The sequence below is a fragment of the Somniosus microcephalus genome, chromosome 3, assembly GCF_052327205.1.
Source record: "Somniosus microcephalus isolate GS21.2 chromosome 3, FLI_Smic_1.0, whole genome shotgun sequence".
Taxonomy (NCBI): Eukaryota; Metazoa; Chordata; class Chondrichthyes; order Squaliformes; family Somniosidae; genus Somniosus; species Somniosus microcephalus.
Window position 1 is genome coordinate 301,094,713 of NC_140989.1, and position 15,456 is coordinate 301,110,168.

At 40.8% G+C, this 15,456-nt stretch overlaps 1 protein-coding gene across 3 annotated transcripts in view; it reads left to right on the plus strand.

Annotated features, from left to right (window-relative positions):
• hook1 (hook microtubule-tethering protein 1) overlaps positions 1-15,456 on the plus strand; it is a 115,086-nt gene that overhangs the window by 56,482 nt on the left and 43,148 nt on the right. For all 3 annotated transcript variants that reach the window (XM_085982844.1, XM_085982842.1, XM_085982843.1), the window contains exons 9-11: positions 6,901-7,064; positions 9,460-9,600; positions 13,069-13,270. In XM_085982844.1, the coding sequence (XP_085838970.1) occupies positions 6,901-7,064; positions 9,460-9,600; positions 13,069-13,270 (507 nt within the window). The remainder of the gene's footprint in view (positions 1-6,900; positions 7,065-9,459; positions 9,601-13,068; positions 13,271-15,456) is intronic.

Sequence of the window (15,456 nt, forward strand, 5' to 3'; positions counted from 1 at the left end):
CCGGGTGCTCCGGTTTCCTCCCACAGTCCAAAGATGTGCGAGTTAGGTTGATTGGCTATGATAAATTGACCCTTAGTGTTAGGGGGATTAAATACGTGGGGTTACGGGGATAGGGTGGGATATGTGTTGGTGTAGGGGTTACGGGGATCGGGTGGGATATGTGTCGGTGCAGGCTCGATGGGCCGAAATGGCCTCTATCTGCACTGTGGGGTTTCTGTGATTTCTGTGAATGCTATAGACAGAGCTAAGTGATCCCACAACCAATGGATCAGATCAAAGCTCTGCAGTCCTGCCACATCCAGTCGTGAATGGTGGTGGACCATTAAACAACTAATGGGAGGAGAAGGCTCCATGAACATGCCCATCCTTAATATGGTGGGAGCCCAGCACATGAGTGCAAAAGTCAAGGCTAAAGAGTTTGCAACCATCTTCAGCCAGAAGTGCCGAGTGGATGATCCATCTCTGCCTCCTCCCAAGGTCCCCACCATCACAAAAGCCAGTCTTCAGCCAATTTGATTCACTCCACGTGATATCAAGAAACGGCTGAGTGCACTGGCTACAGCAAAGGCTATGGGCCCCGACAACATCCTGGCTATCGTGCTGAAGACACAGGCTCCAGGACTAGCCATACCTCTAGCCAAGCTGTTCCAGTACAGCTACATCACTCGCATCTACCTGACATAGTGGAAAATTGCCCAGATATGTCCTGTCCACAAAAAGCAGGACAAATCCCATCAGTCTACTCTCAATCATCAGCAAAATGATGAAAGGTGTTGTCAACAGTGCTATCAAGCGGCACTTACCCAATAACCTGCTCACTGATGCCCAGTTTGGGTTCCGCCAGGAATACTCAGCTCCAGACCTCATTACAGCCTTTGTCCAAACATGGACAAAGGAGCTGAATTCCAAAGGTGGGGTGAGAGTGACTGTCCTTGACATCAAGGCAGCATTTGACCGAGTGTAGCATCAAGGAGCCCTAGTAAAACTGAAGTCAATGGGAATCGGGGGAGGGAACTCTCCACTGGCTGGAGCCATGCCTAGCGCAAAGGAGGATGGTTGTGGTTGTTGGAGGACAATCATCTCAGCCCCAGGTCATTGCTGCAGGAGTTCCTCAGGGCAGTGTCATAGGCCCAATCATATTCAACAGCTTCATCAATGACCTTTGCTCCATCACAAGGTCAGATGTGGGATGTTTGCTGATGATTTCACAGTGTTCAGTTCCATTTGCAACTCCTCAGATAATGAAGCAGTCCATGCCCATATGCAACAAGACCTGGATAACAATCAGGCTTGGGCTGATAAGTGGCATGTAACATTCACTTCAAAGAAGTACCAGGCAATGACTATCCCCAACAAGAGGGAGTCTAGCCACCGCCTCTCGACATTCAACGGCATTACCATCGCTGAATCCCCCATCATCAACATCCTGCGGGTCACCATAGACCAGAAACTTAACTGGACCAGCCACATAAATACTGTAGCTACAAGAGCAGGTCAGAGGCTGGGTATTTTGCAGCGAGTGTCTCACCTCCTGACTCCCCAAAGCCCACAAGTCAGAAGTGTGATGGAATACTCTTCACTTGCCTGGATGAGTGCAGCTCCAACAACACTCAAGAAGCTCAACACCATCCAGGACAAAGCAGCCTGCTTGATTGGCACCCCATCCACCACCTTAAACATTCACTCCCTCCACCACTGTCCACTGTGGCTGCAGTGTGTACCATCTACAACATGCACTGCAGCAACTCGCCAAGGCTTCTTTGACAACACCTCCCAAATCCGCAACCTCTACTACCTAGAAGGACAAAGGCAGCAAGCGCATGGGAACACCACCACCTCCAAGTTCCCCTCCAAGTCACACACCATCCTGACTTGGAAGTATATTGCCATTCCTTCATCGTCGCTGGGTCAAAATCCTGGAACTCCCTACCTAACAGCACTGTGGGAGTACCTCCACCACACGAACTGCAGCACGAACCTTCTCGAGGGCAGTTATGGATGAGCAATAAATGCTGGCCTTGCCAGCGATGCCCACATCCCAGGAACGAACAAAAAAAATGCAGCGTAGAGTTTGCACAGGTGCAGGGATAGTAAGGGTCATGTGTGACCTGAAACTTGGCTGTACTTTCATGCAAGCCTGCTGCCGTGCTGAATCGTGGGATAATGCTGTCGAGTGGTGCAGAGAAAATTGCACTTGTACAAAAGTTGTTTTTATCTTATAGAATGCACAAACCGAAGACCCTGTCTGTGGCATAGCCCTAAGAGTTAACATGACAATTGTGAGCTAGAACAAATGGCTTGTGTTAATTTATATTCTTTTCTGTTTTTCTAATATATTTTGTATTTATCTTAAAATGTCTTCTGATATTTAATATATTGCTTGATATATTGAGGTTTGTTTTCTGTATTACACTTTGTGAATTTGCATTGGGCACTCGAATACTGTAAAATATGTCATTGAGACTTGCTGAAAAAGTATCAATCCAATTTCCTGACAGTCGCTATTGTGAGGAACATTTCCAGATGTATTGAGATTGTATAATTAATTCCTTGCCACAAAATTTCTCGTAGCAGCCAGATAATAAAGTTACTTAGTGCTTGCATTTACATAGCTTTATATAGTACCTTATCAAGTTAAAGTCTTTCAAAGCACTTCAAACAAAAAATTACTTTGGAAGTGCTTTGGGTATTGTTATGTAGGCAACATTTATTTACTTATTTTTGCAATAGATATTTCTAATTAAATAGTACAAAAGTAGTGCAGTGGTATATTCACAGGCTTTGGCACAAAGTATAGCATGACTCTCTGCACCCATGATGCCCCATGAGGTGAGTTTCTGAGTTCAACTCGAAGTTTAAGATGTTGAGTACAAACTGGACACTGCAGGCTCGACACTTCACTCACCTTGTGTGTGGGGGAGAGGGGGGGGTGGTTTTGAGGGTGTATCAATTCAAGCTGTTTTAATGATGTTCCAGTAGCCTGTTGCACACCCTGATGTTGGTAGAGGCTTTTGAGCATATCACCTGGTCTCCATCTAGACCAGGGAATGGTGGATGGGATGTGGGATCTTCACTCAATGCTCCTAGGGGAAGGGTTTCCAAAACTGGGGAGAAAATTATTTTTAAAAGGGGAATTTTTTCCCCGTTCTTTGCAGTAACATATTTCTTACAAGTTCAGATTTTCCTCGTATCACTTAGAGACAAGAATAAACCTGCCAGTCAGTGCAATGACATCATGGTTTACAGATTGAATTGCAGACCACACAAAAAGTGATTTTGTTAAAACAAAAAGTTTGCAGGGCTAAATTTAATATTGAATAAAATGTTTTTTTTTTGCTGTGGATAATTAATTGTGAACAATATGATTTCAAAATGAACTTGGAGAATGCGGTTTCAATCTGAATTTGCTTTTGATTTTTGCGATTACGTCATTGTGAGACTGTTCAAAAGTAGTAAAATCTAATGCGTGGAACTGCTTAATGAAAAGATAATGTTATTTTTGATTTAAAAGAATTTTGTTTTACAGCAAATCATTGATGATTGAGAATCATGTAAGAACTGCATACTGCAACCCTACTAAAAGGCTACTGTTTTTAATATTGTAAAAAAAAAAATCATTATTTTATCCCCATCAATGATTGGTGTAATTGGGAAAACAATAAGAGCTCTTTCTGTTTGTAATTTCCTTTTAGCTTTTACTGATACATTCCTGAATTTCAAATTAGTTTTCACAAGCGTCAAATTCAAAAATTGACCAACTTGCCATCAGTGCAATATCTCCAAATTGTGTGATTTTTCTGTCTCTGTTGAGGTGTGGTTCTGTGGCTCTCCTTCACATACTCATGGAGATAAAGATCACACCATATTTCAATGCTTTCTCTCATCTTCTGTCCAGCATGGCATAAACATTTACACACCTTAAATAAAAGGCTAAACAAATAAATGTGCAGAGGTTTCTAATATATTTTGTAGCATTGGGATTTCCGCCTAATTTTTGCTCAGAAAATGTAACATTCACCTGGCTTCAATTTGTTAAAGTAAAATTATACTCTTGATCAGCATCTTTCTAAAAGAGTCCAATTCTAAGAGCGAGATTATAATGGACTTCCTATGGAACTTGATTTTTGTTACTCTACGTTTTATGGATGAGGAAATTAATAATGCTTGAACTCAAGATCAACATATGGGGAGGAGAAGTAATTGAGATGTTGTCCATTTCCATCTAGTGCTTACCATTTTTGATTGCCTGTTTTGTTATTCCAGCTGAACTTTTCTGTAGACCCTTTTGATTTTAAATTCCCTGTGTCCACAATGACCTGCCATGATTTCAAAAGCTGCACCTGGAAAAATAAACTTTAAAAAAAGAGCTTTAAAATCACTTGCTCGTCTCTTAATTTCACGTGCACTGATTCAGGCTTAACATATTTCACCCCCTCCTTTTGTGGTCTCTAACGTTGGGTTACCAAAATTGAAACTATAGAAATATAAATGAATATAGAAGAGTGCCCTAAACTTATTTGTATTTTCCATCAGATTGAGAAACTTATAAATTATAGTCACAAATTCAGGAGGAACTTCTTTACTCAGAGTGGTGAGAGTGTGGAACTCACTACCACAGGGAATGGTTGAGGCGAACAGTATAGATGCATTTAAGGGGAAGCTAGATAAGCACATGAGGGAGAAAGGAATAGAAGGATATGTTGATAGGCTGGGATGAAGTAAGGTGCGAGGAGGCTTGTGTGGAGCATAAGGCTGAATGGTCTGTTTCTTTGCTGTAAAATTCTATATACAAAATACTATGAAAAGTGTCAAATTATTTTTAAAGTATTATTTCCAACAAAGTGCTGTTACTAAAATGGGAAAGGTATGTTTTTAATAGTTTTGCAATTACCAGGACTTAATGTTGCTTTATTACGATTTAGCTATCATCAGCTATTGTGCGTTATGATTAGTTCAAACAAATTTCACTGAATGTTCTACATTCTACAATGAACTCTGCAGCCTTCCGGACTCAATATCGAGTTCAACAATTTCAGATCATAACCTCGGCCCCTATTACATTTTTTCTTGTAATTTTTCCACTCCTTTCCCCCCCCCTTTCCTTTTATTTCTCCCTCACACCTGGCAGCTATCTCTTGCCCTGCCAGTACACTTCACATCTAATCTCAGCCTATTACCATCTTGTCTAGCTTTGAATACCTTTTATTGTCTCTTTTACTTCTTTTGTTTCTTTTAATTCTTTTGTCCGATCGCAGCCCTGCCTTCGATCTATTTTCTTTTCTTTCCAGTTTTGAAGAAGGGTTCGACCCGAAACGTCAACTCAAATTTCTCTCCACGGATGTTGCCTGACCTGCTGAGTTTTTCCAGCATTTTCTGTTGTTATTTCACTGTTCTGTTCGCTGAGGCTCAGTGGGTAGCACGCTCAACTTGGAGTCAGAAGGTTGTGGGTTCAAGTCCTACTCCAGGGACTTGAGCACATAAAAAGCTAGGTTGACTCTCCAGTGCAGTGCTGAGGGAGTTCCGCACTGTCGGATGTGCCGTCTTTTGGATGAGACGTTAAACCGAGGAGGCCCTGTCTGATCGCTCAGGTGGACGTAAAAGATCCCATGGCACTATTTTGAAGAAGGGCAGTGGAGTTATCCCCGGTGTCCTGGCCAATATTTATCCCTCAACCAACATAACAAAAACAGATTATCTGGTCATTATCACATTGTTGTTTGTGGGACCTTGCTGTGTGCAAATTGGCTGCCGCATTTCTCACATTACAACAGTGACTCCACTTCAGAAAGTATTTCATTGGCTGTAAAGCGCTTTGAGATGCCCGGTGCTCGTGAAAGGCGCTATATAAATGCAAGTCTTCCTTTTTTCTTTTTTAAAAAGGTCTTAATCACCTTTTAAAGGGAATGTCACAGGGGAGGGTGAAGAGCTGTGTCTTTGTGATTTTCTTTATGTGGCAACACATTAATGCATTGTGTTTGGCAAACACAAAATAATGCCACTTATGTGAAAATGCTTCTTCAGAAATGTTATATTAATAATTACCGGAGAAAATAGAGCGTTTAAAGAGTAGCTCTAGCCAAATAGGTTTGTTTCTCAAGTCCTTCATTGGTATAATAGTGCTATTGTTATAACAGCTCAGGATGAGTCATATAAATAGCATGTAAACCTTCAATGTATTGGCTGAAATAAAAACAGCAGGTCAGGCAGCATCTGTGGAGAGAGAAACAGAGTTAACATTTCAGTTCGATGACCCTTCGTCAGAACTGGAAAAAGCTCCTGCCACTAGTTTACCCACCTGACAGCAGGCCACACTGTCAGTTGGCCGGCTGCCGGGTGGGAAACGGAAGTAAAAGTTATAATGAGATCTCCGCGTCCTCGGCCTTGTCGGGTTATCCTGCTGAGTATTTCCAGCACTTTCTGTTTTTATTTCAGATTTCCAGCATCCGCAGTATTTTGCTTTTGTATTAATGTATTGGCTGACTTGGCTAAAGATGTATTTTGGAGTAGTGTGGAGGAGTTGAGCTGATTAGTACAGTATAAGTGTATGTTATGTGGAAACGTATGAAAATGATGGGCAAGAGAAGACCAGCTTGCCTATCAAGCCTGCCCCACACCATGATGCCTAGAGCATCATGACTAAACACTTCCTGCCCCGCCCCCGCAGCCATGGGGGGTTGAGGGGGGATGGGGGGGAACTGGAAAAACCCTGGGCCAATAAGGGAACAAAATCTCTAGAAAATTCCTCTCCGACCCCTCCAGGCGATCAAAACTGTCCAGGAGATCACATTGACCGTGCATACGGTAACTGTTAATCCATGTCAATGGAATTAGGTACTGGGAGCATATAATTTTTATTTAGCTTGATAAGGTGGCAGAAAATATGTGCACCTCTGCTTCTAGGTTTCTAGTCTACAAGAGGAAAGAAACAGCTTATTGGCTGAGAATGACTTTATGACAGAGAGGATAAACCAACTGGATGCCTTTGATGATCCACACAGTCTTGCTGGCAAGAAGTACTTCAACTTCCAGCTTCAGTTGGATCAATTACAAGAAGAAAACTACAGGTATATGATTCAGTTCTATTCATTAAAATCTATATATTAAATTTGCAATATGCATTGCACACTCCTTATATGGGGAATCACCACTGCAGCTACACACTTCTACCAGTAGATGGGGCTTCATAAACTCCAAAAGCTGCAGATCCTCATACCTACACTGACAGCAGCACTATTCAAACAGCCTCACTAGCTTCAGGACACTGCATACATTCCTGACCTCCTTCTTGGACAGCAGTAAGCTTGGAGCAGCTACTCAGCATATCTTCCTTCCCTTGCTTCAGTTCTGCTTCTTTCTGACTTCAAGTAGATTCATGAAACCTTTCTGAATGTTTTTCTCTCTGAGGGATCGATTTTGCAATTTCTTCCCACCAACACCCCCATCTCGTGGGTTCCCTTTTGCCTCCTCCAGGGTTTCCTGCTCCCTTTGATTGCCTTTTAAAATGCTTTCCCTGCCATCATAACCTGTTTTTAAGCTTTCTTGACTATTTTATGCAGGATATCCTTTCAGCATTCCCACACATCTGCAGCTGCTTACTTCTATCACTAGACGGAGCTTTATAACCACTTGAGCTTGCAGGCACCTTAATCCCTGTAACTACGTTATCACGAATGGAATGAGGGACATTCGCTTCATCCTGACTTTCTGTGGGTAGCATCTTGGCAGATTCACTGATTAAAAGTAAATCCCCAATCTAAATCACAAAAAGCAAATGATTTAAAAATGTTGCTAAATAACTGATATAAAAACAGAAAATGCTGAAAATACTCAGCAGGTCAGGCAGTATCTGTGGAGAGAGAAACAGAGTTAACGTTTCAGGCCGACGATGAAAGGTCATTGACCAGAAACGTTAACTCTGTTTCTCTCTCCACAGATGCTGACTGACCTGCTGAGTATTTCCAGCATTTTCTGTTTTTATTGCAGATTTCCAACGTCTGCAGTATTTTGCTTTTGCTAATTGACTAGCTGATCTCCTTCACCATTCTATGGACTCTCTCTCCCCCTCTCTGTAACTGTCACTCTTCTTGTCTCCCACTCTCAGTTCTTTCCAACCCCCTCCCTCTGCCTTTTTACTTGTTTTTCTTCTTTCAGACACCCTTTTCTCTGTCTTGCATTGCTCTTGAACACTTGCCCACTAGCATTGCTGCATATTTCTCTCTACTTTATGCCAAATAGTAGTGCAAAATAGATTGTGAATACAAAAACTGATACAAAAAATTGTAAAAGATTAATAATGGTTCTGATTCACAGCAATGACTGCTTGAGTAAGCACTAGAAAGGTCAAAGCTGCTTGTCACTCATTTAGTTTCATTTCTTTACTCTGGTGTATGCTTTTCTGTTAATTCAATCATTCTGCTGTTTCTTATGCTAGTGTTTATTTTTCTGTTAGCTTCCTATCTCCTTTTTTCTTTTATGTAATAAAATTAATCCTTTAACTCTTCTTACTCTTTGTTCCTTATATTTTACTTTGAAAGTTTCTTCTCTTTTCGTAGTTCCTCTCTTTCTTTTCTTCACTCTTTTCTTTCCTAATATTTGCTCTCAGTTACTTTCTTTTCTTCCCCATAACCTTTTCACTTTCAATTCAGCGTACTTGGGGATCAGGAAAGATGGCACAGTGAAAGCCAAGGCACAGTAAGTGTATGCTTTATGCTACATGATTTTTTAAAACTGTCTTTATGTAAAGATGTCTTTATGTACATAATTATTACTTTTATGGCTTAAGCAAAAATTGGGCATAAATCATATCACACAGGTATGTAAAGGGAGTAGTTGAAATAGTTTTGCCTCCCTGTCTCCCTTTCCCGTTCCCTGTGTGGAGGCTGCATGGTGCTTCTGATGGCACATCCTTGGCTGTGAACTTAGTGCGTGGGGAACTGTGTCCTACTAATTTATGGCACAGCTGGCCGTACCAGAGTACTGTGCCATTTTTATATAGCTGTGTCATATTGTACCTATTGCTGAGGGTTCATCTGTACGATTTGGTCTTTCAGATGAAAATTTAAAGGTCTAAATTACACATTCTAATATATAATTATATGTAGAACAATGAATAACCAGGCAGCATTCTCAAAATGCATAAGATGCATCTTTGTAGCGTAAACAAGTATTGAGATGACTTCATAAAGAAGTGACCTTGAATGGTTTGTAAATATCATTTGAATTACAAATCAGATTACTGTCTGGAATCATTGCAAAATATTCATTATTCTTACAAAGTTTGTTGGTAGTGGGTATCAAGGTAGACACGGGCAGTTAAGACACTCCATGCAGTCAATACATGATTCTGTCCTTGCAGAAGGGTTACTGGTTGTGACATAGTTCGCTGCAAGTTTGGTTCCTCAAATTAAGTTGATTTTATATGTATTTTAAAGAAGCTATTTTTGTTGCCATTCTCTCTAGGCTTGAAGCAGCAAAGGATGACTATCGTATTCACTGTGAAGAACTAGAGCTACAACTGATTGAGATACAGCACAGAAATGATGAATTAAACAGATTGGCAGAAGAAAATCTTGCTCTTAAGGATGAAATTGATGTCCTGAGGTAAACAAAAGTAGAAAGTAACAGAAATTTGGAGATTCCCACATACATTGTATTGGCACTGAGTAGGAATTGTTTCATGACAATCTGTATTGTCAAAGGGTTGTCATTGGTTAACATACCAGGGTGGAAAAGTCTTTCAATCTTCCATAATGGCATTGTATCATGTCCATATCATATGTGACCTGTATAAAATTTGCATAGAAGATGTATGCTATTTGCATAGCTGCTGTGACTACCTACGATGATAAGTAAATGAATAACTTCTCCATTATCTTGCTCTCAAGTATTAGCTCCTCCACTCTGGTAATTATAGATACTACTGTACTCAGTTTACAATGGGGCAGAATTTGCAGTCGGTATGACAGCATACTCTCAGATTATGCCATCATACCGCCTTTGAAATGGACAACAAATTCAGGATTTCCGGCGCATGTGCTCAATCCTGAACTTGCGATCTGTCAAGTTCCAACTTGACAGATCATCCGCTCTGACTGTATTATCCACATTGCTGGCGCAGAGTTGGGTTAATTGCTCACCAACTGCCCGGAAATTATGCATGAAAATCTTACAGCTGGTGCAAACAGGCGCAGCAGCCTGTTTGCACAGCGTAACACCTTTAATTATAACTCTCTTTGTCCTTTCAGCTTTAGAAAGGGTTCAAGTTTCTGAAAGTAACTTGCTCCCTACCCATTCATGTCTCCACCTCCCACCACCCCCCCCCCCCAAAAAACCCCCAGAAAAGTTGAGGAATTAATAGGATGTCTCAATTTAAAATAAAACTTTTTGGAATGTTATATATTTGTTTCAAGATGTAATATGAATCATTGATTACTTTCTCTAAAGAAATATCATTTTATGTAGAGGGATAAGGTAGAGAGCAACTTTGTTAGAATGATCACAATATAAAACATGTTATACCCGAGTATAAAAGCTTAGATAATTAGCGATTTTATTGCGGATCTGCTAGAAAATTCGAGTCGTTTCCCTTCCCTAAAAAAGTGCAATTGCATTCTTCCTGCAAAAGTTTGCAAATATATCTAAATATTCAATTCAATGTCAATATTACCAACTCAGGATTAATAAATATACAAATGAACTACTGGCCTCTAGGACTATAGTGCAGTAAAACAGAGACGTTTCCTTAAACTCTGAAGGAATCAAGCCCCTTACCATTCTCAGCATGTTGGATGCACCAGGTACCTCAGAGCTTTACGCTGTGCTCCTGGGCTCTGTGATGTGCTACACTGCGCACAACTCTGCAGCTTCTGACAGCAGGCTTACATGTGGGGCCTCGCATCAGGTAAGTGTGAATTCCTTTTGGAGGTCGGCGGCGTACTCTGACCACAATTTCAGGGCCAATGTTTAGACCACACTTTGCTAACTGTTCCCTCGGGTATAGTGCTGTATAACAATGTATACTGCTGTCAGCTCCTTTACATGTGTGCTAGACATTGAGTGTTTAGTTTTGTACATTGCATGTTATTAATGATAGTGACATATGGGCGGGCACTGGGGTGGGGGGGGGGAAACTGGAAATCCATGAAAATAGGAGATTTATAGGTCTGCCCATCTTGGTATCATTGTGTTGTCATCATGCAGCTTACTGGACTGAGCGGCTTTAGTTGAAACTTGAGGGAAACCTATTGGTGTGTTATCAGTATAGTTCGAGTAAATAAAACAGGATTTTGCAGGATTGTCGCTAGGCTTTCAGCAAAGTGCAGTGGTGAGCATTTCTTCCTGTACAGGGAATACAACCAACCCCTGAACCTAGATTTTCTGATTGGCATTATTTGAATATCAACGTTACCCCATTTATTTTAAACTGGTTAATACTGATTTGGAAAATCTAGGCCTCGGTCGTTCTCCTCTTTCTTACTTTCCCTATAGCTATACATTTTTTGCGTGAATGTTTGTTCACATTTGATCTCCTTGCTTTTTGTTCTTTATTGCTGTGGCTAGACAAATCCCATGAATTGTTATTTCTGTGTGTAGCACTATTTTGCTGCTTGAGAATTGCAAATTTGGTTGAAAAGTGCCTGAGACAATAGGAATGCCAGAGTCTGAGCAATAACAAATTAATTCCTCTATTGCTATTTGCTCACCTACCTACTGTATTTTATATGTGCTTAGATTATTTTTTGATGAGTTTTATTTTAAATTCTGTCTTTCACCATTCACACAACCCTGTTATCTGCCCATTTCTCCTGCTGCCTCTAGAAATTTGGAGACCAGAGTTGGTCTCGTACGAATGGAGGCAGAGCTTACCTGTACTACTGTTCATTAGGGTATCGGGTGTTTTCACTTTTCTGACACAGAAAATCAACCGAGTTCCAATCTTTCATCACCTGGCTTTGACCAAATCTTTGATCACCCTTCCCAGTATCTCAAAAGCAAAATACTGCAAATGCTGGAAATCTGAAAGAAAAACAGAAAATGCTGGAAACACTCAGCAGGTCAGACATTATCTGTGGAGAGAGAGAAACAAAGTTAACGTTTCTGGTTGATGACCTCCCACTATCTCCATCAGCTCAGCATCCACTTATTTTCTTACACCTCTCTGAAGCATCTTGGGACACTTTTCTATGTTAAAGGTGCCAATTAAATGCTAATTGTTGACGTCATTTTCTCATGCAGGTAGATCCTTATTTGAGAAATATTTCAATTACTTGTGTTTAATTGGTATACTGATTTTTTCACAGTTGTATTAAGTTTGTAATTATAGATTTCAACCTTTGTACCATTTTGTGTGTACGGTTGTAGAATTTGTCATGGTTTTTTTGCACAGCATAAAATTATAGTCTGTCTCTAGAATAATGAATTGCAATTGCTAATTTGTTTTGCATTTTTGTTTGTCCACAGAAGAATAGTGAGACATTTAATTTGTGGTCTATTCATTTTGCAGTTACTGCGTGCTTTGCGGTTTTAACTGAATTTACAAATCTATATAATTCTGGTCTTGTAATATCGATGAGATTCTGGAAAACCCATGAAGGAGATGTTTTTGTGCTTTAGTAGTCCCATTTGTCTGTTATGATTGTATCACCCTTTCGCAGGCCTGCAATTGCTTTCCTCTTGTTCACTCTTATCTGCTCGCGTTTTCAGCAATTTGTTTGAAGCTCATTTTTGAATAGAGTGGTTCCTGTTGACCTTGCATGCTGAACTTTACTGCAGCTGATTACAGTCTACAATAGTGAGTGAAGTGTTCAGAAGCAATCGGGTTTTAACAACATCAAAGGTGCTTTTAAAACTTATTGAACCCTTTTATGTTATATATATATATGTGTCAAAGCAACATTGTGTGGACTACATATGAGCAAACATGGAGACTTCCAATTTCAGAGTTTAGTTAAACTTAATCTGAACAGTGGCTTATCGGGTATGGTTTTTAAACTGAACAGACTTCATGGCTGGGCGCAGAGCTTTTGAGGCCAAGAAAACTTTTATGTATTTTGACCACTGTTCTTGCAGGAATTGCTCAGATAAGGTAATCAAATTGGAGGCCTCGGTGGAGACATACAAAAAAAAACTAGAAGATCTGAATGACTTGAGGCGGCAGATGAAATTGTTGGAGGACAAAAACATGATGTACATGCAGAATACAGTCAGCCTGGAGGAAGAACTCCGAAAAGCTAATGCCGCACGTGCTCAGCTAGAGACATACAAAAGACAAGTAAGCATCAAGCGCAAATCCTCTTATCATGACTTGGGCATGTAGTCTCATGATCCACAGCAAATTATTATTTACGCTATAATTTAAATAACTTAAATCTAAGTTGAAGTAGCTTCCCGGCCAGTCAATTGGTTTAAAAGCACTGTTTAATGCTAAGTCATAAAGGCCAGAAGATCCCACGGTTGACTCCTGGTCTGTGCTGAGTTAAGTAATCTCCACTGGGTAAGCAGTTGTGGTGTTTTACCTGCAACAACATCTCTGATCTAGGGATGGGAAACGCCAGCTAGATAATTGGTGAGATGGAAAAAAATAAAATTCAATACCAAATGCTGGAACTGTTCAAACTTTTAACAAACTATTGTTTGTAGCTTTCCAGAGCACTGTAGTTGGAAGAAGGTTATTGAAATATTCTATTGTATTTCCCCCTATAATTTTCTCCTTTCCTTTCATGAAAATGCTAACTTATGCAGTTCCACAGGTCCTCTGGTACCTTACAGAAATGCCCAGTAAATATGTGTGACAATAGACAATCGTGGCATCTCCATTGCTGCCCCAGTTGGGAGCAGCTAACTCAGAATAGATCAGGGATTGACCCTGTATTTCAGAAACATAGAAACATAGAAGATAGGAGCAGGAGTAGGCCGTTCGGCCCCTCGAGCCTGTTCTGCCATTTAATGAGATCATGGCTGATCATCAAAATTCAGTACCCTGTCCCTGCTTTCTCCCCATATCCCTTGATCACTTTAGCCTTAAGAAATATATCTAACTCCTTCTTGAATATATTTAATGAATTGGCCTCAACTGCCTTTTGTGGTAGAGAATGCCACAGGTTCACCACTCTCTGGGTGAAAAAATTCCTTCTCATCTCTGTCCTAAATGGCTTACCCCTTATCTTTAGACTATGACCCCTGGTTCTGGACTCCCCGACCATCGGGAACATTTTTCCTGCATCTAGTCTGTCTAGTCCTGTTAGAATTTTATACGTTTCAATGAGATCCCCTCTTATTCTTCTAAACTTCAGAGAATATAAGCCCAATCGACCCAATCTCTCCTCATACGTTATTCCTGCCATCCCAGGTATCAGTCTGGTGAATCTTCACTGCACTCCCTCCATGGCAAGAACATCCTTCCTCAGATAAGGTGACCAAAACTGCATACAATACTCAAGGTGTGGTCTCACCAAGGTTCTGTACAATTGCAGCAAGATATCCTTGCTCCTGTACTCGAATCCTCTCGCTATGAAGGCCAACATACCATTTGCCTTCTTAACCGCCTGCTGCACCTGCATGCTTACCTTCAGCGACTGGTGCACAAGGACACCCAGGTCTCGTTGCACTTCCCCTTCTCCCAATCTATTGCCATTCAGGTAATAATCTGCCTTCCTGTTTTTGCCACCTAAGTGGATAACCTTGCATTTATCCAAATTATACTGCATCTGCCATGCATCTGCCCAATCACCCAACCTGTCCAAATCATACTGGAGTTTCTCAGCATCCTCCTCACAGCACACACGCCCACTCAGCTTTGTGTCATCTGCAAACTTGGAGATATTACATCTAGTTCCCTCGTCCAGATCATTAATATATATTGTGAATAGCTGGGGTCCTAGCACCGATCCCTGTGGTACCCCACTAGTCACTGCCTGCCACTCGGAAAAAGACCTGTTTATTCCAACTCTTTGCTTCCTGTCTGCCAACCAGTTCTCTATCCAATTCAGTACCTTACCCCCAATCCCGTGTGCTTTAACTTTACACGCAAATCTCTTATGCGGGACCTTATCGAAAGCCTTCTGAAAGTCCAAATACACCACATCCCTTATCTATTCTACCAGTTACATCCACAAAAAATTCCAGTAGATTAGTCAAGCACGATTTACCTTTTGTAAATCCATGTTGACTTTGTCCGATCCTGTCACTGTTTTCCAAGTGCTCTGCTATTGCATCTTTTATAATGGACTCTAGCATTTTCCCCACTACCGATGTCAGGCTTACCGGTCTATAATTCCCCATTTTCTCTCTACCACCTTTTTTGAATAGTGGGGTTACATTAGCTAGCCTCCAATCTATGGGAACTGTTCCAGAGTCTATAGAATTTTGGAAGATGACCAACAATGCATCTACTATTTCTAGGGCCACTTCCTTAAGTACCCTAGGATGTAGATTATCAGGCCCTGGGGATTTATCGGC